This window comes from Saccopteryx leptura, chromosome 1 (genome assembly GCF_036850995.1).
Source record: "Saccopteryx leptura isolate mSacLep1 chromosome 1, mSacLep1_pri_phased_curated, whole genome shotgun sequence".
Classification (NCBI taxonomy): Eukaryota; Metazoa; Chordata; class Mammalia; order Chiroptera; family Emballonuridae; genus Saccopteryx; species Saccopteryx leptura.
This window is the reverse complement of record NC_089503.1, coordinates 241,216,794-241,243,096: the sequence shown is the minus strand read 5'-3', so window position 1 is coordinate 241,243,096 and position 26,303 is coordinate 241,216,794. Positions and strand designations below refer to the sequence as shown.

The following is a 26,303-nucleotide window of genomic DNA, read 5'->3' as shown; positions in this document are numbered from 1 at the left end:
CTGTCCAAAGATGGGACAATCTGAGCTTGTTGGACAATATTGCCATAAACCGAAATCCATGATACATATTTTAGAGTGTGCTGTGATTAGACGGGGGCATAGAGAGGGGCTTTTGAGTTAACTGGAAATTTTCTATTTCTTAACCTGGGTAGTGTTTATAAGAGGGCTTGCCTTATCATAATTTACTAGCTACATATATAAATTTTGAGTGTTTTTTGTTCATGTTTTATATTATAATAAAAAGGTTAACATAAAAGTAGAAAAAATTATGTCAAAATAAAAAAATATGATAGCCAAAATAAAAAACTAATACAAAGGTTGGGGGATAAAATTAAAAGAATATCCCAGACAAAAGAACAACCAAAAACAGAGATGGGAAAGAAGGGAGAAAAAATTCGAGTATTAGTACAGAAGGTTCAACATCTAAATAACAAGAGTTCCAGAAAGAACACAAAAAAATGAAGACGGAAACAAAAAATAAGGGAAAATATTTTTTAAAAATCAATTCTTGATTTCCTAGACTGAGGTTCAGCAAATATTTTCTCTGAAGGACCACAGGCATTTTAAGTTTTGCAGACCACATACAGTCTCTGTCAAATTATTCAACTGGGCCATGTAATGCCACAGACAATATGTAAATGAGCAACCATGCCAATAAAACTATAAAAACAGGGCCAGGCCAGGCTTGGCTGACAAAACAGGGGCGTGGCCATAGCTGCCACACACACACACACACACACACACACAAACACACACACACCGTTCTATACAGAAAGGGCCTACTAAGTACTCAGCACATGAATGAACACTGTCTTTTAGTAAGACATCATACACTTAAAGAACAAAGAGAAGATTCTGAAAGTTTTTATGGAGGAAGCAACAGACTACATATCAAAGATCTAGACTCGATAGCATTGGACTCGACAACAGCTTTTCTGGGAGCTAGAAGAAGAAAATGAAGAAACGCTTTCAAAATTCTAAGAAAATCTTTTTTTATCTAATCTGCGTTTTTATCAGAGCGTGAGGGAAGAACAAAGGCATTTCAGACATGCAGCGTCTCAGACAATTTACTTCCCAAGCATGCTTTGCCACAAAGTTAGTGGAGGATGTGCCCTGCAAAAATGAAAGCGTAAATAAGAAAAAAAAAAGACAGAAAAAGAAAGAAAAAGGGCCCAGGAAACAGAACTTCTTACAGAAGAAAGAGGGGCTGAAATCTTCAAGTTAATGAAGATAAACTGAAAACTGCAGCAGGCTCAATCAAGAGCAGCTGAAGTAGGGGACAGAGAAAGCTCTGAGAGAGGATTTCTTAAGAAGAAAAAAAACTGTAGGAACGCTGAGTTTGAACACAGGAGAGACCTTTTCAAGTTGGGGAGAAGTTAGAAATAAATTAGCAATAAGTACACAGTAATTATCTTGTTTGCTTATTTGCTTAGTTTTCTAACTCAAGGGGAAACAGAAAGATGTGCAGAAAGAAAAAATGTTATCCTAATAATGTTACCTTTATGTCTGTGAATTGCATTTACGCAGTCAATAATAATGTAAACACTAGAAATTTAGCCAAAATAGCATATAGATCATGTTCTTCCAATTCCCTTTGCCTCTGTTTCTCCAGCAACAAAATATCAAGAATTCTTTTTACCTTTTACATAAACAGACATAAAAAGATTTTATTTTCTTCACTCTTTTTAAAATGGAATTTATGACATTGGTTAGAATGATACAGGTTTCAGGTATACACTCATATAATACATCATCTGTATACTGTACTGCAGGGGTCCCCAAACTTTTTACACAGGGGGCCAGTTCACTGTCCCTCAGACCGTTGAAGGGCTGGACTATAAAAAAAACTATGAATAAATCCCTATGCACACTGCACATATCTTATTTTAAAGTAAAAAAAATAAAACGGGAACAAATACAATATTTAAAATAAAGAACAAGTAAATTTAAATCAACAAACTGACCAGTATTTCAATAGGAACTATGCTCCTCTCACTGACCACCAATGAAAGAGTGCAGGGGGAAGCTGGGGGGGGGGGCGGATAAATGACCTCAGGGGGCCGCATGTGGCCCACCCATAGTTTGGGGACCCCTGCTGTACTGCATTGTGTTTACCACCCCTCCTCCTCCCCTTTACCCTCTGTCTCTCCCACCCCACTTTTCCTCTAGTAATCACCAAATTATTGTATCTGTTTTTTTCTTTAATGGGTTCACCCTTTTCACCCAGCCCCCAACCCTTTTCCCATCTGCCAGCTGTCTGTCTGTTCTCTGTATCTATGAGTCTGCTTCAATTTTGTTTGTTAGTTTATTTTGCTCATTAGATTCCACATATAAATGAGGTCATACGGTACTTGTCTTTCTCTGACTGGTTTATTTCATTTAGCATAATACAAGATTTTCTTATGCCACTTATCTGTCCTGTATATATTTGATTGCTTTGAGTTTTACGTATTTATTCAATAAATATTTACTCAGCCCTGATTGTGGCCATAGCATTTAAGCCCTGTAAGGGATATAACAGGTAGAACAGAAAGGCCTCTGCTCACAAGAAGATTAAGTCTAAGAAAAATTTCATAACAATACAAGGCAATAAAAGAGATGTCAAAAGCCATGAGTATCCTTGCCTTCCCACATAGAAGGGCCTAAGTAATGTTAAAAACACAAATCTTAGCCCTGGCTGGTTGGCTCAATGGAAAGAGCGTCAGCATGGCATGCAGATGTCCTGGGTTCGATCCCCTGTCAGGGGATACACGAGAAGCAACCAGCTGCTTCTCTTTCCCTCCCTGCCCCCCTTTACTCTCTCTTCTCCTCTTGCAGTCAGTGGCTCGGTTGTACCAAGCATCAGTCTCAGGTGCTAAAGATAGCTGGGTTGACTCAAGCACGGGCCTGAGACAGGGGTTGCCGTGTGGCTTCTGGCCGGGGCACATACGAGAGTCTGTCTCACTATCTCCAATCCTCTCACTTAAAAAAACCACCCCAAAAAACAAAACAACAAACAAAAAACAATAATGCAAATCTTAACACACACACATCCTCCTCCACTTGAATGACTTGTCATTACACTCAGGATAAAATCCAGGGCTCTTCGAATGACTGTTAGTCCTTTTTTTTTTTTTTAAAGAGAGAGAGAGAGTCAGAGAGAGGGATAGACAGGGACAGACAGACAGAAACGAAGAGATGAGAAGCATCAATCATTAGTTTTTCGTTGTGCATTGCAACACCTTAATTGTTCATTGATTGCCTTCTCATATATGCCTTGACTGTGGGCCTTCAGCAGACCGAGTAACCCCTTGCTCAAGCCAGCGACCTTGGGCTCAAGCTGGTGAGCTTTTGCTCAAACCAGATGAGCCCTCACTCAAGCTGTCAACCTCGGGGTCTTGAACCTGGGTCCTCTGCATCCCAGTCCGATGCTCTATCCACTGTGTCACTGCCCGGTCAGGCTGTTAGTCCCTTCTTCATCTAGGTCCTGCCACAGTCCGTATTCTATATACAGCTGGTCCTCAAACAACAGCATGAGGGCAGGGCTGCTATCCCCTCGCAGTTGAAGATCCATGCATAACTTGTGGTTCCTCCAAAACTTTCCTAATGGCCACCTGTTGACTAGAAGCCTTACTGAGAACATTAACAGCTGATTAACATATTTTGTATGTTATATGTACATATTATGTACCGTATTCATACCACAAAGTAAGCTGAAGAAAAGATGTTATTGAGAAAATACATTCACAATACCGTGGATCTTTTCTCATTTTCTCCCTTCAGGATAAACAACATAGAAATCATAAACTTACATTCTATGATTGAAGAGAAAGTGAAGAAAAGCATTTGTTTATACAGAAAACAGTCATGATGAGTTTTGATAGCCAGTTTGGTAGATCAATGTTGGAAGGAGAAGAGCCATTATATTAGCAAAAACAATAACATATCTTTTATCCTATTAATTATATTATGCACATAGTATCTTTTTCACTTTTGTATCCTCAGCACTGAACACAGTGCCCAACATATTCTCCAGTCACAGCTCAGGAAAGGTAAGAGGCAGTGAGTCAGCTGTGAGTCCTATCTGAAGTGTGCCAGAAAGTTTGGGCAGAAGTGAGCCCCATGAGAAGTGTGCCAGCCTCAAGGAGGAACAGACCGGTGAGCCAGCAGAGGAAGGCTAAGCCGGTCCTAATGACTCTGGGGTCACCTGGCCTGCTCAGTTTGGACTTCTGTGGCAGGCAGCTTCTGACACAGCTCCCAAGGATCCCATCCCTCCTGTATTCACCGCCTTGTGTTGATCCCTTCCACCTGAGTATGGCCTGGATGGCTTATGTCTGGTGCAGAAAACGTGACAAAAGCCACCGGATGTCACGTCCAAGGGTAGGTGACAAAAGACTGTGACCTTCATCTTGCCTACACTCTCGGGCCCTTTGCTTATCAGCTGATTCAATCAGCTGCCACGTTGTGAGATGCTCTGTGGTGAGGTTCACATGGCAGGAGCTGAGGGAGGCTTCAGACCAGTGTCCCTGAGGAACTGAATCCTGCCAACAACCCCGTGACTGAGCCAAGAAGGGGCCCTTCCCCATGCAGCTTGAGATAACTGTGGCCTGCGGGAGACCCATACCCAGATAACCCAGTTATAAGTTAGAAAGCTTCTGCGGACCTGTTCTAGAACAGAGGCAGTGTTTTAATACCTTAACTGAGTTTGAGCTTTTCTCGGGTCTTGTCAATGACATTTTTACAAACTCTGATTGTACAGAACTTCTGTAGAAGGCTGATGTTCGTATCCAATTTAACTTTGATTTTTGCTTTTAGTTGCAACATTGAGCAATTTACTTAACCTCTTTTTTTACCTCCAAATTTCTATTTTTAAAATTTTTTATTGATGTTTTGAGAGAGAGCAAGAAACAGAAGAACATTAATCCATTCCTGTATGTGCCCTGACCAGGGATTGAACATGCAACCTCTGTGCTTTGGGATGATGCTCTAACCAACTGAGCTATCTGGCCAGGGCTGTTATTTTTTTTCTTTTATTGTTTAAAAACTTTTTAGAGAGAGAGCAGGAGGGAGGAAGGAAAAGAGATGAGAAGCACTAACTCAAAGGGGTGTCACCAGTTGTTGACTGATTGTTTCTCCTACACGGCTTGACTGGGGAGCTCAAGCTGAGCTAGCGACCCTTGCTCAAGCAGCAACCTCTGTACTCAAGCCAGCGACCTCTGTACTCAAGCCAGTGACCATGGGATCATGTCTATAATCCCATGCTCAAGTCGGTGACCCTGCTGTCAAGCTGGTGAGCCTGTGATCAACTGACAACGTCAGAGTTTCAAACCTGGGACCTCAGCATCTCAGGTTGATAGTTGATCCACTGTGCCACCAACAGTCAGACCATATTTCTAAAATGAGGGTAAAATACTTCCCTCACAACCACTGTTAGCACTACAACAAATGAGTAATAAAATATACATCAATATGTAAATAAATATGATATTCAGTACATATTAATCCCCCTCCCCCCCTTATTCGTCCATTCTTTGTATACTTTACATACTGACTACAACTTTCAGATCTAAGACTTTCTATTTCCCATTTCTCTATCTGGAAATGTCTAGGTTTCCTTTTTCATATAATTGTTTTATAATTAAACGATTTGGGTAAGTTTTCTATCAGCTAGACAAAAGGCTTAAACTAGTAATTAGTCAAATATATTGTTGATGTTTTCAAAAGTACAAAGTTTCATTCTTGCTTTAGATAATGTGATCTTCTGATTTTTTTCTCTCCTTCTTGGTGTGCACTGGCTGATTTTAACCAAGCCAGGAACTGTGTTTTTATCCATCATGCTCTCTTCTCTTAGAATAATCTCTGTCATCATTCAAACCCTACTGAACTTGCCAAGCCCAGCCTAAGTCTGGTTGGCACTTAGTACCTAATCTTTACTTGGTAAGCTCCTTGAGTACAGGGACTATCTTAAACTTTCTTGGGCATTTTTTCTACAAACTTATTATAATGCTAGGCACTTGGTAGTTAATCAACAAATAAGTTTGAAGTTCTCTGAATTCCATCTTTATAACCACAAATCCCTTTTGCTAACAACTCTTTTGAGATAGTCACTTTTTTTTTTTAAAGATTTTATTTATTCAATTTTCAGAGAGGAGAGAGAGAGAGAGAAAGAGAGAAAGGGAGGAGCAGGAAGCATCAACTCCCATATATGCCCTGACCAGGCAAGCCCAGGGCATTGAACAGGCGACCTCAGCATTCCAGGTTGAAGCCCCATCCCACTGCACCACCACCGGTCAGGCGAGATAGTCACTTTTCATTACTTCCCTCTATCGCCTCACATCTTGTAACTTAGCTTTCCCTCCGATACTATCATAGAGCAGGATTTGGAGAGCCACTCAAAGCCATTAGGATTACTGGCTGATAAGTTGGATAAGGAAATACAAAGGGAACAAGTTCCGTTTTTTCCTGACTTTCTAATTTATCAAAGTCAAGTTCTGAGAGTCTAAATGTTTCATAAGTACTTTCTAAAAGATTGCATTGTTTTGTCCTTACCGCACTGAGTGCCTAGTAAACACATCCCAGGGCCGTGACATCCGGCCAGAGCCCCGCTCTCTCCTCTTCCACCCCACCAGCACAAGGCACAGCTCAGGAGTTTTTGTGAAAAAGGAAGACTTTAGAGTCCAATGAGATCACGACGCTTGTAAATAAAACATTAGTTGAACTTCTTCTAAGTATTTGATGAATGAATGAACAAAATGAATATAAGGGAAAATACAAAGAAAAAAAAAGTTGCTTTCTTCTTTCAGCAAACTGTACTTAACCTTCATGTGAGTGGGGCAGAGTGCAGACGTGCTATGTTAGTAGAGTGACATCGAGGGAGCTTCCAAATTGTGCATTTAATATTAACCTGAAACTAGATTACAATCCCTGAGTTTTATTTTAGATCCATTTATCCCTAAAAAGGACAAAGGAAATTGCTTAGGCTCTGACAGTGTAATAGAAACAATTCCTGAGAGTACCTCAACTACTTCTGCTTTAATTCTGTGCTCATGAAAAAAAACCCCTCTTTACCTATAATTTGATCTTGTCAGTAGACTTGCTGACCAAAACACAGTGTCCTACAGAGATGAACCGTTCTAATTCTGGAGCTGGGCCCATGTCTCAGTATAATGTGATTAAGTGGAATTTTTGTTTGTTAGTCAATAAACCTGAGGTTGGTTAGCCTGACTCAGTCCCTCAGAGGCTAATCAACTCTGAGTGAAATGGAATAATTAAGTTTCTGGAATTTTAATGCTGAAGACCAAGCTACGAGGGTGCCATCAAAGTACTGCCAAGCCAGGAGGATCTGCTTGGGGACCTCTCCCATGGACACCTTTAAAAACTATAACATGAGTGAAGTTAGAGATAGTTTAATTCTTTTTTTTTTTAAACAGGAAGGAAGATTGAGTCCCAGAATCTGAATTGCAGTACTGAGTAACCAGAGGCAACAGAGGGATTAGAAAATGGTTTAAGAGACTTCACTTGGATGGTGAACACACAATATATAGAGATATTGAACCATAGAATTGTACACTTGAAAACTATGTAATTTTATTAACCAATGTCATCCCAATTTCAATAAAAAATAAATAAATATAAAAAATAAAGAGAAAAAAAGAGAAAAGTTTCCCTTCTACTCTCTTACCTTGCTTTCATGAAGAGTCTAGGGATAAATGAGGCTGGGAAGGAAGGTGTGTTCTGGTAACTAGCAGGGGCAACGTGACCAAGGGCATCATTAAAGGGAAAAAGGACATGGGTGTTCACTGAGCACCCACTATGTGCCTGGCACCACAAAAAGGACTTTTGTCATGTTACTCATTTAATCTTCCCAAGAACCCTATAAAGTTGCTAATATTATTCCTAGTTCATAAATGAGAAAACAGAGCCTAGAAGAAACAAACTGGTGTAGCCACTAAGAAGCAGATCTGGAATTCAAACCCGAGTCTATTTGACCTCCAAGCCCATAGATTTAATTTTCTTTTTACTGGATAGTTAAACCTGATAAGTTCCTCTGTAATACCCAGGCAGTATCATATCATATCATTCAGAAGAATTTCAACTACAATATGCTTGTATTTTCTTTCATATCTTCTATAAGGTATGAGCTCATATTTTAAGCTAAGTATCAAAAACTGCCATAACATTTTAGTCAAGAATATATGAATCCTTACTGCTTGTGAGGACTATGACAGTATCCTTAATTATAACTGCAGATTTTTAGTCTTACACCAAAAAAAAAAAAAGAAAAAAGAAAAAATGTCAACCTTAAATAAAAAATACTAGAGGCTATGTTAATTTCTTAAGTGAAATACTTTGCTTTGAATTTTCCCACAAAAAATTACATTGTAAAGAAGGATTCTCCTTTTCCTACCTTTCAAAATCTCTTTTTTCAAGAACAGTAAAAAAATGCAATGTCAAAATGAGGAAGAAGGATGGTTAACTTCTAAATAAATCTCGGAAGTGTCAACTGAGGCAGGGAGTCTGACAGCTGCCAAAAAGCAAGTAATAGGTGGGGTTTTTTTTTCCCTATACATACTAATACTAAATCAAATGCTAATTCAAGTGCTAATTTAAGGGAAATAATTTAAGGGAATCTGTCAAACTCCTTTGACCAATGAGTTGGAAAGATTTTAATTTATTGTTTTCTTTAGTTGATGGTCTTATTAGTAACTTAAGATACCAAGATGTATTAATTCTAGGCACTTAACCAAGAGATTGCCTGCATAAGGTTTCAGTATAAGTAAAAAATTGGGGGCTCAAACCTCAAATCCAACTCACAGAAGTATTTTTACTTGGATTATACAGGACTTTAATGTGTGAGCCATCATTTTGAAAAGAATTTTTAAAATGACATTTAAAACAATCAAATTTTGAGCTTTTCCTAAAAAAAAAAAAAAAAAGAGAGAAAGAAAAGGGGAGATTTGGCAGTGACAGGCTCCCATTCCCACAAGGCCACACTCGGCTGAAGGTATGTCAACTGCTCCACTGGAGAGGTCAGGTCACTGATCACACTTCTTGGCTGCCACCTTACTCCTGTACTTATGCTCCCCATCCCTGGAGGCATCCGAGTTTGTGATGCCTACTTTAGAAGAATCAGATAAGGAGAGTACAGAATTAAAGAAAAAAGAAACAAGAGCATAAAGAGAAGAACAGCCCATATCACTTGGGGAAAATGTCAATGTACTAGACAGCAAAAACCAGTGTTTCTCAATATCGTATGTTATAGCTCTCTGGGGCACTAAAGATCAACTGGCTTGTGATGGCGAAATTTTACAGTGATGTAAATTGTTTAGCATAAATGTTGTCCAAATGAAGCACTTTTTAGTATTCCTGCCCAAGGTTAAATTCTAGGTGAATATTTCAAAAGAACTCCTTTTGTCTGAGATCAACTACAACACAGCTCTTCAAATTCTTCCACCACTTCTAACATGTATACTGAGTTTACCCAGGAGAAAAAAAGAAGACACAGAGTTTTTCTGGTTTGCCTAACATCTCAACGTAATCTTTACAATACTTAGGCTCTTCTCTTTTGCTATCAATAACTATAGGTGATCTCATGCGCAAAAGCCAAAACAAAGTACTTGACCAGATCAGAAACATGGTCATGACAGATGAAATAATGAAATGTGGTCTTCCCCAACAGCACAAGTTATTTTTGCTCATATACCAAGTTGAGTTTCAAGCCTCTAATTTTTGCCCACCAGGTGGCGAGATAGCAAATTCAGGATTTTGTTTCACTGAGCCACTTTTTTAAAAAGGGAGAAATAAGACTCTTAGGGAAGAAATTTCAGGGCCCTTCCCTAGCTTTCTGCTTCTTTGAGTTCAATTCACCCTTTTCCCTAATATACAATGGCACTTCTTTTGTAAGCCAGTTATCTTGTATTTTATAAAGAAAGGGAGGCAGCGGAAAACTGCCAAACGCTCTGCCCAAGGTCACAGAAGAAAAGGCAAAATAAAGACTTGGAACTTCCTAAGTCTTGGCCCAGGGTTTCGGAATGAGGAAACAGTGACCTCTGAATGTCATTTCTGGTGTGCTAAATTATTTGTGGCAGAATATTCAGGGTATAAATTTAAAAGAAGGAAGCAAGGGAAGCCAAGGCATACATGTTCCATGGGGAAAGAAAACAAAATCCTAACGTTTCTAAAAAGGGGGATGTGGAGAACTGGGTCTGATGCGGTCCAGGGAGCACATGGGAGAGAGAAAGAAGAGGGAAGAAGGCATAGCAATGGCAAGAGGAAAGGGAGCTGAGAAAAACAAATGCAAAATGAGGAGGGGAGGGGGCCCCTGCACTAAGCAGGTGGGTGAGCCGATCCCAGAAGCCATTTAAAGACTCAGACGTGCGTGTACAGAAAACATTTTCTAACATGAAGTCAGACAGACACCATATCCCCAACTCAGAAAAACAGGGGCATACAGCAGTTCCATCAAACACAGGAGAGACATGCACAGTTAAACACACTTCTTCCTCTTCACGAGATGGGTGTCACACACACGTGAAAAGAAGTGTGTGTACGTACAAGAGGCTGCCCAGCACAGTGGTTAAGAGCATAGACTCTGGAACCAGACGAGCCTGACCGTCTGGGTTTGAATCCAAATCCTCCGGTAGCTCACCAGCTGAGTGACCTTGAGCAAGCTATTTAACCTCTCCGTGCCTGTCTTTTCTTCTGTAAAATGCTAATGTGAAAAAATTAAATTTATTAAAGAAAACATTGAGAATAGTGCTACATAAGTTAAATAAAATAACTCATATACAAAAGAATGCAGAGAGGAGACTCACGTGCTCAAACAGATACCACAGAAAAACAAAGCCTATTCTCCTAGCTACATATATGTACTCCTGTAGAAAGAACATTCACAAAAACTAAGACATTCTGAAGTTTAGACAACCAGATGACTAACAAATCACTGATCTCCAGGGAAAGAGAACTCAGTAACAAGATAGATGGAAAGAAGAGGCCTTGGGTAGGATGTACGGAACATGTGTGGCTTAAGAAGTCACAAGATGAGTTTGGTCTTGCCTTGGGGGGCTGGGTCCAGAAGGCCAGGGTGACTGTGGTGCCCGGAGAAGAGGGCAGCAGTTGGCAGGGATAGAGAAACTGCAGTATAATATGTTAAGGTTAACTGGTGTCCTCTCATTAAATATGAGAGCACGGAAGTGGAATCAAGCTGCTATGAACAGTATTTCTACTTCACCTCTTATCATCTGGTTTGTGATCCCAGGACTGGACTGAAACGACCCTCCCTGGGATTTCCATAGCCAGGGGCCTTGTCTTACATGATGATAGGTCTGCAGTATCCGAGACCACCGACAAGCTGGCCTCCATTCAGTGCACCCCTTCCCTTCCTAATTACGGTGACAGCCTCTTTCACTATTCTTAGCAATCTTTTCAATTCTATCGTAGATATTTCTTTTGTATTAGACTTTTTGTGTGCATTACTGCTGCCTTAGTTCAGGCCTCTGTTGTCTCCTCTGGGTTTCGGATAGTCTTCCTGTGGGTCTTCCTGCCCCCACCTCTCCTTCCACCCACTCTCCCTGCTGCTTCCAGAGTGACTTTCCCCAAAACAAGTATGTGATCACCTCATTCTTCTCCTTAGAGAGTTGAGTGGCCTCCCCACTCAATAATATTCCAACTTTACACATATAGTTCCTTCATTAGCCTGCTCCAACGTTCTTCTTTAGCTTCATCTTGATCTTCTCTATTCTACCCACTGCAATCCACCCAAACTCCCTGTTCCCTGAATACACCATATCCTAGGGGGCTGCGCCTGACCTTTTCCATCTGCAAAGTCCTTTTCTTCCTCCAAGAACAAAGTCTCCCCTGAGACCAGTCCTCCTCGGCTCCCTACGCAGAGCCCTTTTCATTTTCTGAGTGCCTCCAGCACTGGGATCAAGCACTTCTTCTCACACACACCATCCAAGCTGCAATCTGCCTGTGCACTGATTTCCCGTTAACCGAGGATCTCCAAGATAGAGCCAACTGTTTTACTATTTGAAAACTCCCAGGCCCAGTGCACGCTGTGACTGCCTCTCAAAATATGTTAGTTGCACCAAACATACCCTTTCATAAAGTAGGGAAAAGAGAGCCTTTAGTTCTAACAGTATACATATACATCAAATAAGAAAACAAAGAGCCTGGTTTGCAAAGCCTAAGGCTCTGCTGTAGGGGGGAACAAACAGGCCTGTGCTCACCGCTGAATATCCTTGTTCTTCCACAAGGAGGCAGACTGAGCCTTGGGCACTCTTTCAATGAAATTCACCAGCTCTTCCATGAGAAGCCTGAGTTGAAACAAACATAAAAAAGTGATGAACACTCAGAAAAATTAGAAACTGCGCTCTAACACTGTAGCCAAGAGAAATGTGCTTGTCTTCCTCACCCCCATCACCTATCTCTGCTGCATACAAATATGGGCACCAGTTTACACTTCTATTGAATTTTCATGTTAAAAACTCAGAACATAAATGATTTAATCTACCTTTAAACCAAGCCTCGTATGTTCTTGTCTCTAAACACAGAGATGTATAGGCCTATGCTTTAATTCTCACTCTCAGATGACTGCCTTCATGTCACTAAAAATACAAAAGAGAAAAAGTTAAATTACTGTGAAGTACCTGATGTTGGTGTCACAGAGATGGGGGTAGGATTTTTTAAAAATGATATTAAATGGACAATTTAAACACATAGAATAGGTTTTTATTGATGTGTGTTTTAGGGATTAACAAAATTCCACATGAAAGAATACTCTAATAATTAATTCTAAAAACCTAACTTAAGGACCTGAAAAAGGGCAGGCTGTGCAGATCACAAGGTGAATTAGCACAGAATGACCACTGAGGGAATGTAAGAAATGCCTCCGTCGATGGGATCAATGATCCACACGCTCTGACGGACATGGTCTAGGACAGGCATGGCCAACATACGGCTTGCGGGCCGAATCCGGCCTGCATAATGAGTTTATGCGGCCCACGATTAAATTTTTAATATTCTCTGCTACTTTAAAATCTCAGCTACTCAGAAGCGGAGTGTCTTTGATTATTGGAAATCAAGATATTTAAGAAGATGAGTGATATGAGGAAAAGAATTCCGTGTGTGACTAATCTAGGGTTAACTTCCAATAATTGGTCGAATGAATTTGTGATACTTCTTTATTTTTTAAAAAAATTCCATTATAAAGATTTACACCTTTTGTACTCGTCTGTACCTGATATGAACTGTTTGATGTTTAGCAGCGATGTGAAACCCACATTCTTTTACGCGGAGTTTGCCAGTGCGCACCCAAGGTCAAACAATTTGTTATTTTTGTGGTCAAGTGTGCTGAATCAAGTGGCATTGTAGCATAGACAATAGCTGCAGTTGATAACTGAAAATGTGTCCAGGCTGTTTGTAAAATGAAATAATTGTTTTATTTGCGATATAACCCCTTCAAGCTCATTCTATTAATTAAATATTGTTTCGATTGATTGTGATAGTTTGGATATTTATATGGTATGTAATTATATTTTTATTAAAATATTTTTATTAAAATAATATTGTATATTAAAATTTTTTCACTCACATTTATTCATAAACAAATTACATAATAAAATTTTGTTTACTTAAATGAATCATTTTTTTAACATTTTTAAATTTTAATATTTTGTCCGGCCCATGAAAATGTTTTCTTTCAAATCTGGCCCGTCGGCAAAAACTGTTGGCCACGCCTGGTCTAGGACCTGTTGGAACCCTGGGTAAGTACAGGATGACCAAACTAGAAACACAGTTTCAGGACCTTGAGACCCCTTTCATAATCCATGGAGATGACCCACACTGGCTTCAATCCTCTCCCAATCAGCATATAGGCGTGGCAGCCATACATTTATTAGCATTTGAATGCTGACCAACTTTCTGTCATTTTCATTTATCCCTAAAAGCATCCCCTCCTTTCATCTTGAAGGAGCAGCAGGAGTTCCAGCACTCTCTGATCAGAGGCCAGGCTCGCTACCATTTGGGCTGTAGCTTCCTCACGCTCTAACTTTTTCAGACTAGAGTCCAAGGTTTTCACCTTCACCTTGCACAGAAACTGACCCAGCATCACCTTGAGTGTTATATTTTCCTGTAACGCCTCTTCCTCAGATCCCTTTCGTTTCTCTGTACACACGGCAGGTAATGTGATGTGACACAAAAACAAGGACACTGTTTTATTTCTGGTACTTTCACCTTGTAGGACTTCTGCAAGACACTAGAACCCACACTGTCGGTCTGGACAGTTGCACCTTTACCACACCTGTTAGTTTGCTTCAACACACGTCTTTATCCTGAGGTAATCTTCTTCTCACTAAATGATGCTATGGTTACTTGCAGCGACCATGAAGGCTGGGGGGAGGGGCAGAGAAAGAGACAGCAGAGCATCCTGCATCAAAGGCGGGGCTGAGGTTTGTATCCCTTGGCGTTCTGTGTTTCACTCTCATAACAGTCCAGACAGCTTACCCAGCTGATTCCTTACCCTGTTTTCAACAAGCTGTCTGAATTTACAGTCTGTACTGATCCATAAAATGGAAGAAATTTTGAAAGCAAAGTAACAAAATTTCCTCTTTTCTTATATGTGCTATGTTCCCTTCTCCTGAAGCTCTCTGCACTACATGTTTATGGCATCTTGCTAAATGCCACCTCCCCTAATTAGTATCATCTGCACAGAGGAGCTGTCTCTGGGAACTCCTTCTTCCAGTTTTGGTACAAAAAAAAAAGTGGTAATGAAGACTACTGCAGCATCTGTCTCTGGGAGATTACAGTGAACATTTGTTTTATGTCGAGAACTGTCTATTCATGCCTATTCTCTGGGTCCGCTGCTCAGAAGGAAATAACAAGCACTCTTGGCACAACACTCTATGACAGTCACCAGTTCTCCAGCCACCTGCTAACGGGGTCAGAATGAAGGCTCACCTGCCGATCTGCACGGTGGGCTCTGTGGCGTACACCGTGCCTGTGAAACCCGTGTGCTCAGTGATATACGGCAGGGCCATCATGCAGTGATAGTTAGAGATGAGGATCACATCCACCGTAGACAGATCTATTAGCTCAGTCTGCAAAGAAAGGACAGGGAGTGATCCATATCTGTTCAGAGCACATAGATCAACATGATGCGACTGAAAAATGAGGCTGTCAGAACGCAGAGTAGTTTTGTCCTATGGAATAATGATGACTTTCCTGCAACACTCCCATTCTCATTTTAGGACATTTCCTAATATTAACATTAAGTAACAGGACAGGATGGCTAACAATGAGAATGTGGCCAGTCCACCGGCAGCGCCCTGATTTTACTAAAGGAGTTCTGAGTAAGACGTACGAGGATAAATGACAGCACTTTAGCCGCTGCTGCCTGGCAAGTGGACACAGAGCAGAGAGCACAGCACACGCTGTGAGGGGAACCAGGCCTGAACGCACCACTGCTGCCAACTGCGGGAACTGCGGGCAGCGCCCAGAACCCAGCTCTTCAATGTCAAATGTGGGAACCAACTTTTATTGTTGGTTTTTTTTGAGGTATCTTTTGACCACTAGTGCTGGATATAGAGCCAGAAAAAAAACGTAGTGGAAGAGACACGAAAGGAAACTATGTTCTCCTCTTCTACCCTAGTCTGAACCCCAAATCCACCCTTTCCCTCATTAAGGTCATGTGAAAAAAGAAGACAGGTTGGCAGGTGAGGGGAAAATGCTACCGTGCTTAGTAAATTTTGTGAAAACTCTCTTAGAACGAAATGGTTTCCCCATAAATGGAGGTCCTACCTCTTAAAGCTCAGCCCTCTCCCTCCACTGGGCCTTCCTATCTGCCCAGATGATGCCACACTTCTCTCTCAGAATAAGCCAGGCCCTGTGTGCGGGTCCCTCTTACAGAGGTTCTCATTCTGTACAATGGCAACTGAAAGTAGTGCTTCGTCCCTCAAATACTAAACGTCTCTGAGGTCAGGAATCCTGTCCCCGCCCAGGTGTAGGTGGCCCACGACAGGCCGTGGGCACCGCTGCTGGAGGAGTGCGGTTGGAAGCAGCACTGTCTTTGGGGAAAAGAGAGGCGCCGCGGTTCAGAGACAGCACCCAGCACTGAGTGTGCCCCTCACAGAACCCACTGAGGACTGCGTGAGGTCGAGGAGGTCTGTTAGAGGAATGGGTCACTGAGTGAATAGGTCCCCCACAGAGAAAAGGTAACAAAGATGTCTGTGCCATCTTTGCAAACAATAGAGACAATGTACCTTTCTGCTGTGGGTATTTTCTGGTTGAATGACTTTGCATATGAAATAAGTTAATCTAACAAAGCTGCTGAGGCATAATCAGCTTCTGAGGATGGCGTGTAGATGCAAGGTCAAAAGCTACTTACTGCTCAGGGCAATGGCATGCTGTGTGAAGAAAAGGCTTAATGACAATAATATTTCATTTCCATCACCCTTAACTCCGGGTTGGACATTGCACTTCCAAGACCATGTCCTCATCATGAAAGGCCACGTGGTAGCATTCTGCTGTCCTATCCCCACTGCCTCCCTAGCACCATTTTTTTTCTTTATTTTCTTTATTATTTTTAAAGATTTTATTTATTCATTTTAGAAGGGGGAGAGAAAGAGCGTGCGTGCGCGCATGCGCGAGAGAAAGAGAGAGAGAGAGAGAAGGGGGAGGAGCAGGAAACATCAACTCCCATATGTGCCTCAACCAGGCAAGCCCAGGGTTTTGAACCAGCGACCTCAGTGTTCCAGGTCTACGCTTTACCCACTGCACCACCACAGGTCAGGCCTCCCTAGCACCATTTTTATTTTTTTTATTTTTATTATTATTTTTTTTGTATTTTTCTGAAGTTGGAAATGGGGAGGCAGTCAGACAGACTCCCGCATGCGCCCGACCGGGATCCACCCGGCACGCCCACCAGGGGGGCGATGCTCTGCCCATCTGGGGTGTTGCTCTGTTGCAACCAGAGCCATTCTAGGCCTGAGGCAGAGGCCATAGAGCCATCCTCAGAGCCAGGGCCAACTTTGCTCCAATGGAGCCTCGGCTGCGGGAGGGGAAGAGAGAGAGAGAGGAAGGAGAGGGGGGGTGGAGAAGCAGATGGGCGCTTCTCCTGTGTGCCCTGGCCGGGAATCGAACCCGGGACTCCTGCACGCCAGGCTGACGCTCTACCACTGAGCCAACCAGCCAGGGCCCTAGCACCATTTTTAAACAAACAAGGAAGCGAGGACAGAGAAGCAGAGAGACAGGTCCAGAAGACAACAGGGAAGGACAGCTGAAGCCACAGCAAAGCGCAGAAGCTTGTCTGTGTTCCTGCTCATGCAGAACTGGGTAAGAATGTTGGTCATTTCTCTTTAATATGTAAGAACCAGCTCTAGAGGCTAGAGTGATAAGAAATTTAGGAAGGGTAGCTAGAAGAAGAAGAAAAAAAATATATATATAGTGTCTGTACATATATCAACAGCGCCTACACAAACATGTTATCTCTGAGGAATAAATGTAATATCCAAACTATGTTTACATACTCACATTTACGTATTTACTTACATATTTTCACTTGATGAAATCCAGTAAAGATGATTTTAATTTCAGACTTCTTATATATGGACACTTGGGTTCTACAGATCATGAACTGGGTCAAACTCCCCTCATTTATTGGTTGCTTACTGTACTATCCTGGACCTTATCCATCATCCACGGTATAGACTTTAGAGGACATTAAGATGTGTATGGCAGTTGTACGAGATTATAAACGGTACATTCCAAGAGGACTGGTAGGAGGTGTGGCTGACTCATCTACTGGTCAACAAAGACTGGACTGTGGTAAGTAACTCTCTCCTGCTTCTTCAACTCCTATTTCTTCCCGACCATACAATGCCCTGGTTCTACTTTAGAACAGTAATTATTGCTAACTTGTTATAAACCACAAGTTATGACAGAAGTTGAAAATAACTTATATGGCTTTTGAGCAGCAATTTTCAACCCTTTTCTTCTCATGGCACACATAAAGTATATAATTACTAAAATTCTGTGGCACACCAAAAAATATATTTTTTGCTGATCTGACAAAAAAAAATAGTTTTGACTCATTCACACTGGATGGCTATTGTTGTGATGGCTGTTGTCATTTTTTTAGTTTGACAATCTAAGAAAAAATAGTCAGTGCCCCTGACTAAATATTCATGTACTACATGTTTTAAAAATTCTTGTGGCACACTATTTAAAAATCGCTGCTCTAGAACCTTAAACATATCAATTCTCCTTTAGCTCACCAAAAGTTGAATTGTGAAATGGTAACTGCCTAATTTCAAAGTTTAGTACTCTATGGAGCAAGTCAAGTAGTTACCAGAACACCAACGGCAGGCTGGTTCTCCACCGCTGTCCACACACTGAGGGCTGCAGCAGTCAGGCCCGAGCAGTAATGGAGATAAACACGGCCCCTGGGCTCAGGAATCTTTGAGCAGATGGAGAACGGCTTCACCAATTCCCAAGTGACAAATGAAGATGACAAGACTACCTGCAGGTAGGGATAGCTCAGGGGGTTGATAACTGTCTCCCTTCTCCTTTATTCTTACTCCTTTAACCTCAGACTCCCTCCTTTCTGCCACCTTCAATGATCACATCCTTTGTTTTCCTTCCTTCCTTTCACTCTGGTACCCCAAGGGTACACACACAGACTTTAAAGACAGAAATGTTTATCTACAGGATATCAAAGAAAGTGCAGCAATGGGAAGAGAGGGGAGAAGAGAGGACAAAAATAAGAGAAGCTGCACTCTAAATTTCTTTTTTCTCTGGCACTGAACTGTGACAGTACCTTCTCTAGGCGCTGTAACCCAGTGGGGCATGGAAACAACAGCACGGCAGCCTCTCATCAATTTCCTCAGGAACCCTGGACTAGCTCCTGGCTTTCCTACACTTCATCTGTCTGCGGAGAACTCCATCTAGTCACTCTGGGGATCAGGCTGTCAGCTGAGATTAGTTTCCTTCAAAACGAATAGAAACTGATCTCTGCTTCCTTTAAAGGATGAAATTGGTCCCGGACTCTTACAACAAGTCTCACTGTGACAATAATATGTAAACGACAGATATCTATAACTCAGTTCAGAATCCATGAATTTCAAGCAATGTTCAATGTGATCTTTCATGCCAGCAAGAATTTTTACAGTTTACCGCACTGGCTAAATAACAGTAATTCCCAATTTATCCACCGTAAGCAAGAATGGGAAAAATAAATAAAATAAGTCACAGGCATTAAAATTACAAAACTCAAAACCATGCCCTAGCACAGGTGTCAGTGGGGATTACAGAAAGCTAGAACAGGGAGAGTGATAAACGATTCCCAGACAATATAAAGAACTCCTAAATGACATTTTAGCTGTATAACAAAGTGACTGGAATAACAGATTCATTTCAACCTGAAAACAGGAAGCCAAGCCCCTTCAAATTATTTGACTTCATTTTGAGAGATGACAAGATATACCTTGTTTCTACAGTGAGGTTTGCTTTAATCTTACCTCTGGTAAGCAGAATTCAGGAACAGAATCCACAAACACATGACCCGAGCACTCCTTTAGCTCCTAAAAATAATGAAAAAAAAATTCTAGGAAGAAATATCCAATAGATATAGCAACAAAGAAACTTCATCCCCAAACGACTTTGCTTGGAGAATCACAGCCTGCTAGAGCTGGAGGGAAACTAGGTCGTTTAGGCCAACTGGTTCCAGGTGAGGCTCAGGGAGCTGAGGGGTCTCCTTCAGGATACATGCTGGTAAGTGGCTGACTCGGGACCTGAAGGCATATTTCTTGATGTCTCTTCGAGAAGCCATGTGTGGACACATGTTGCTTCCATTATTCATGATCCAATGCTTCCTGAATAACATTTTGTATACCATACCAGCAACATCAGAGTACTCGGGGAACTGATGAAGCCAAGATTCCTGGGCCTATCTAAAGCCTAAGAGTTCAGAAACTGGGGATGAGGTCATAGAACGTGTATTTATAACAAGCACCTCCAGTAAGTTTGCTCTGTAATCTGGTAAGGTGTCCTGGCCCTAGAGCCTCTTCCTCCTCCCCTCAAGGGGCAAGGGGCAAGGTAAGGAGGAGGATGAAGAATAGAGGGTATGGATTAAACTATATCCCTCTCCATCACCTTCATCTTTGTCCTTGCAGAGCATATGATTCAGGATTATAAACCAAATGTAATCATTCCAAAGAAAAAAAGTATACTTGTAGTTCAACGGCCCACTCTGCTCATGACCTATCATAGTTGGTAGGTCTGTCTTATTTGGATTCCCTCACAAACGGACCCTGAGACAAGGGCAAGCACAAGCTTATGTGGATGGTGCTGAAAAACAGGAGGACGATGGGCAACTGATAAAGGGAAAGGAAGATGGTGGATAATGGATGTGTTACTGAGCTACACACCACTGTGGGTACATTGGACCTGATCCATGGGTACACTCTGGTGTACAAACCATACACCTTGGAATTATCCTACCCAGTGGCATTCATATAGCCATCCCTGCCTTTTATAACTTCAGGAAGAACTTGCCAGGAAACCATATAGGCACTGGCAGCTTGGAGAACGACGGAGCACGCTGAGGACACAGGAGTGGGCCACCAACAGGGTCGGCTACTATGCCTCCAGAAGGCCACTAGATGCTGTCCTTCCTCTCTGCAACTTGAAACTGAAATCTATGGAGAATTTTTTGTTCCATCAAGGTTAAAGCTATTTATGACTTTATAAAAATATATAGCTTTGTTGATAGTTCGCTCTTTCCAGAAAGAGAACAATACTGTTAGAATTTTGTTCTATTGTGTTTTCATTAGTCACTGAACATATATTTTTATATATTCATAGATATGTATCTATATTTATATTTGAGTCTGAATGATTTTACTTTCAATCCTTACTGGGAGATAGTATTAACTATATGGTGTTTTCATTTTGAATTCTGTAAGTCTCATATCAGAACCTTGACAGAATATTTCCTCCCCTTGCCTTTCACAATTAAAGTCTGACTCCTCTCCTTACATAAATTTAATTTAACCAGTAAAAGGCTGAGCTAAAAAGACTGCAAACAGTTCTTTTTTTTTTTTTTCCTTTACAGGGACAGAGAGAGAGTCAGAGAGAGGGATAGATAGGGACAGACAGGAACAGAGAGAGATGAGAAGTATCAATCATCAGTTTTTCGTTGCGACACCTTAGTTGTTCATTAATTGTTTTCTCATATGTGCCTTGACCGCGGGCCTTCAGCAGACCGAGTAACCCCTTGCTTGAGCCAGCGACCTTGGGTCTAAGCTGGTGAGTATTTTTTATTTTGCTCAAGCCAGATGAGCCCGCGCTCAAGCTGGTGACCTCGGGGTCTCGAACCTGGGTCCTCGGCATCCCAGTCCAACGCTCTATCCACTGTGCCACCGCCTGGTCAGGCTGCCAACAGTTCTTAATTACAAGGTATGTGCCAGCTAAAAACAAATAAGCAATTATGTTTAATAGGAGAAGACTCCCAACTCCCTTAGGATGAGTTAAAAATTTGTCTGCAGGTTAAAAATGACTGCAGACAAATCATGGGAAATTTCAGAGCTCTGCCTGGTCTTCAATTGGCTATGTCATCCTCTTCCCCATACGGCTACATATCAAGGCATGCCTACCTCGCATGACAAAGCCTCCGCGCAGACTCCATCCCTCCCGTCTGGGGACATGCATTTACCATTCTGCACACTTACACTGTCACTGTATTTTAAGCGCCACTCCCTTCTAATGAAATACTCTCACATCCACAGGCAAGGCATTTTGCTCACAATGCACAGGTAATGGGATGCTTTTTCAGGAACAATGATTTACAGCCAGCAAAATCAGCTGCACAGGCTCTTTCCTGAATGTCACATAATTTTACAGACTGACTGTGAGGGAAATCTCATTTCAGAGTACATACATGGCTTGCACTTGAGGTTAGGGTGCAGTTCACAGGAATTAGTTCTGGAAAAAAAGCACCTCTTTATTTAACAATATCTATTACGAGAAGAAAATGCCTTACTCAGATGAATCACTTTAAGGATCTTTAAACTTATTTCACCTGGCCTGTGGTGGCACAGTGGTTGCAGTGTTGACCTGGAATGCTGAGGTCACTGGTCTGGAACCCTGGACTTGCCCAGTCAAGGCACACACAAAGAGCAATCAGTCAATGAACAACTAAAGTGAAGCAACTATGAGCTGGTACTTCTCGTTCCCTGCCCCTCTCTCTACTCTCTCTGTAAACTTAATTAAAAAAAATTCCTTAAACTTATTCAGTCTTTCAATTGTGAGACATGGGAAACAAAGGCTGATTTAGAAGACTAAGAATGGCATGAATGAGCTTTGAAGTTTTTAACCTTTTACTTCTGATTTTTATTTTTAGAATAAAATTTGACTAGATTTTGTTTTAACATTTTTTTTGTACCTCTGATCTCTCATTTATAAATTAACTGCCTAAATAATGACCTGAGAAAGAAATTACTGTGATGATAATTTAATGTTAAAAACTTAATAGCCTAGCCCAGGGGTCTCAAACTCACGGCCCACGGGCTGCAAGTTTGAGACCCCTGGTAGCCTGACCAGGTGGTGGCGCAGTGGATAGAGCATCGAACTGCAATGCGAAGGACCTAGGTTCGAGACCCCAAGGTCGCCACCTTGAGCGTGGGCTCATCTGGTTTGAGCAAAGCTCACCAGCGTGGACCCAAGGTCGCTGGCTGGAGCAAGGGGTTACTAGGTCTGCTGAAGGCCCGCAGACAAGGCACATATGAGAAAGCAATCAATGAACAACTAAGGTGTTGCAATGCACAACGAAAAACTAATGATTGATGCTTCTCATCTCTCCTTTTCTGTCTGTCTGTCCCTGTCTATCCCTCTCTCTATCTGTCTCTGAAAAAACAAACAAACAAAAAAAAAAACTTAATAGCCTAAAAAAAATAAATGATTTAAGTCATTACTTTGGGTCTTGTTAGTCAGATGTTAAAGTCAAAAGGACCCCAAATTTTAGATTCTTAGACTACTATGTTCTTTTTTTCATAAAAAAGGCTGTGACAAGGCCCTGGCCAGTTGGCTCAGCGGTAGAGCGTCGGCCTGGCGTGCGGGGGACCCAGGTTCGATTCCCGGCCAGGGCACATAGGAGAAGCGCCCATTTGCTTCTCCAGCCCCCCCCCCCTTCCTCTCTGTCTCTCTCTTCACCTCCCGCAGCCAAGGCTCCATTGGAGCAAAGATGGCCCCGGCGCTGGGGATGGCTCCTTGGCCTCTGCCCCAGGTGCTGGAGTGGCTCTGGTCGCGGCAGAGCGACGCCCCGGAGGGGGCAGAGCATCGCCCCCTGGTGGGCAGAGCGTCACCCCTGGTGGGCATGCCGGGTGGATCCCGGTCGGGCGCATGCGTGAGTCTGTCTGACAGTCTCTCCCCGTTTCCAGCTTCAGAAAAATACAAAAAATAAAAAAACAAAAAAAAACCCCCAATAATCAGCCTGACCAGGTGGTGGCACAGTGGATAGAGCGTTGGACTGGGATGCAGAAGACCCAGGTTCGAGACCCCGAGGTTGCCAGTTTGAGTGCAGGCTCAACTGGTTTGAGCAAAGCTCACCAGCTTGGACTCAAGGTCTCTGGCTTGAGCAAGGGGTTACTTGGTCTGCTGAAGGCCCACGGTCAAGGCACATATGAGAAAGCAATCAGTGAACAACTAAGATGTCGCAACAAAAAACTGATGATTGATGGGCTTATCTCTCTCCGTTCCTGCCTGTCCGTCCCTATCTGTCCCTCTCTCTCTCACTCTGTTTCTGAAAAAATAAATAAATAAAAGAAACATTTAAAACAAAACAAAACAAAAACAAACAATCAAAAAACAATAATCACCAAGTATGAAAGGCCCTACCTGGATCCTGGGATCTTTCAGGGAGAATGTGTGCGAGGGAAAATCAGCCCATCACTCACACTACTATTGTGTGGCCCTGGTATGAAAAGAGGGTTTTCCCCTGGGTGCAGATACATTTCAGTTAATCATTACCTTGTCCAAGAAAACATTTCCATCCTTTAGGGACCAGCCAGGAAGATTAGACAGCCTGGGACTGCAAAAGAAAGAAAAGAAAGATTAAATTATCCTAAACAGATTATAATTTTTAGTGATTTCAAGGTGACTGTGTTGTCTCCATAAAATTAAAAAGAGCTTGAAATTATCGGCAGCAATGCTCATCCAAAAAACTAATCAAAAAGATAAAAAAAGAAGCTCGTAGCATCAAGCTTAAGAATTATGAGGCAACAGATCATTAAAAAGCCAAAAAGTTTAGCACTAAAATTAGGAAAATTAAAAGAACACTACGTAGAACAAAAAAAGAAAAAAGGAAGATGAGACATTAGAGCATTTTATAGTTTGCCAGTCACTGTCCCCAACTTCACCTGACTGGTGTCTGACGACCAGCCTGAGGGGAAGGCCAAACGGGGTCATAATCTGTGGATGAGAAAGGCTCAGGAGAGAGGCCAGGTGCTCTGGCAAGAACACTTAGCTCCCCACCGGCCAGCACTCACTGCAAATGAAAATACCCAAATTCCAGTCAAATTTACATTCTGGATTTACTGCTTGTAAGTGGATGTGTCTCTTGTCACTTGTGGCTTGAGTTTCCTCTTTCACAGGCAGTACTGCCCCAGCCTCCTAACCACTGTCTTCGATTCTGATCATGCTTCTGCTTGAATCCAAAGTCATCTTTTTGTTTAACCTTTTACCTAGAAATTACTTCAGATTTACAGAAAAGTTGCAAGAATTGAACAGACAACTCCCAATTATCCTTATCAACTATTAACATTTTACCACATTTGCTTTGTCATTTTCTCTTTATGTCATTTTCTATTTATGTGTATTCATGTAATTTTTTCTGACCCATTTGAAAGTTATAGGCATGACACACCCTTACCACCTAAATGCTTGAGTGCCTGTTTTCTAATAAGGACATTCTCTATCTAGATACAATATAATAATCTAAATCAGCCCTGGCCGGTTGGCTCAGTGGTAGAGCGTCGGCCTGGTGTGCAGGGGTCCGGGGTTCGATTCCCAGCCAGGGCACACAGGAGAAGCGCCCATCTGCTTCTCCACCCCTCCCCCTCTCCTTCCTCTCTGTCTCTCTCTTCCCCTCCCGCAGCCAAGGCTTCATTGGAGCAAAGTTGGCCTGGGCGCTGGGGATGGCTCTGTGGCCTCTGCCTCAGGCGCTAGAATGGCTCTGATTGCGGCAGAGTGATGCTCCAGATGGGCAGAGCATCGCCCTCTGGTGGGCATGCCGGGTGGATCCCGGTCGGGCGCATGCGGGAGTCTGTCTGACTGCCTCCGTTTCCATCTTCGGAAAAATACAAAAAAAAAAAAAAATTATTACAATAATCTAAATCAGGAAACTTACATTAATTTTATACTAGTATGTAAGCTTTATACCTTATTCATAGTTCCCAAGTTATACCAATTCATATTTTACTATCTATACAATGCCTTTTATAGAGAAAAAGGAAAATAGCAATACAGGTCCAGGATCCAATCCATATCACATGGTGTGTTTAGTTGTCATGTCTTCAGTCTCCTTTAATCTGAAAGGATTTCTCAGCCTGTCTGTGTTATGACCTTGTCATTTTTAGGAGTACAAAGCCAATTATTCTATATAGCATCTTTGAATTTGGGTTCGTCCAGTGTTTCCTCATGATTAGATTGGGATTATTTTTGGTAGGAATGCCGGACACATGATGAAATGTGTTATCAGAAGGCACGTGATGTCAGCTTTCTTGTAGAATTACAAACCTAATCTTGCCTCACCTGTTTAAAGCAATGGTCTTTCATTGCTGTTAGGATAAATAACAAGTACATCTTGGTATATTAAGCTTTATGTCTGTCCCTCTGGTTTCTTGCTCTTTGTTTCCTTTCAGTTTCAAAGAAATCTTATCGCCTGTCTGGGACAGTCACACAATTGTTCCTTCAGCCATGAGGCTCTTCTCCCCCTCCTTCATCCCTCCCTCTTCTAGCCTATTTAGCAGGAGCTTATCTATCCAATCTTTCATGACTCCAGTTTCTACACAGAAAAGGCATGGAGATGGCATTCTAGTTGGATGAGGGGAGGGATTGTATTATTTTACTTGAATAATCTTTTATGTATGTTGTCCATGCCAAAAGCGGATAAGACAGAGGAGAGGAGAGTACTAAACCTTGCAGCTGCCTACGTTCTCTGTTCCCTCCAAACTCTGCCCCTTGTCCCAGTTTCTCCTTGACTACTTCTATCCAGATCTCACCTCAGTCGTCAGAGACACACGCAAGTCTTTTGCTGTTGCCTAGCCCTAGACCAT

General features: G+C 41.9%; 1 protein-coding gene across 1 annotated transcript in view; it reads right to left on the bottom strand.

The window, feature by feature from the left end:
* The window catches only part of INTS9 (integrator complex subunit 9), a 101,587-nt gene that overhangs the window by 35,164 nt on the left and 40,120 nt on the right, over positions 1-26,303 (bottom strand). Inside the window, exons 3-6 of the mRNA XM_066388364.1 lie at positions 23,998-24,058; positions 19,491-19,553; positions 14,935-15,074; positions 12,207-12,293 (exon numbers count right to left, since the gene is read on the bottom strand). Of these exons, the coding sequence (XP_066244461.1) occupies positions 12,207-12,293; positions 14,935-15,074; positions 19,491-19,553; positions 23,998-24,058 (351 nt within the window). The remainder of the gene's footprint in view (positions 1-12,206; positions 12,294-14,934; positions 15,075-19,490; positions 19,554-23,997; positions 24,059-26,303) is intronic.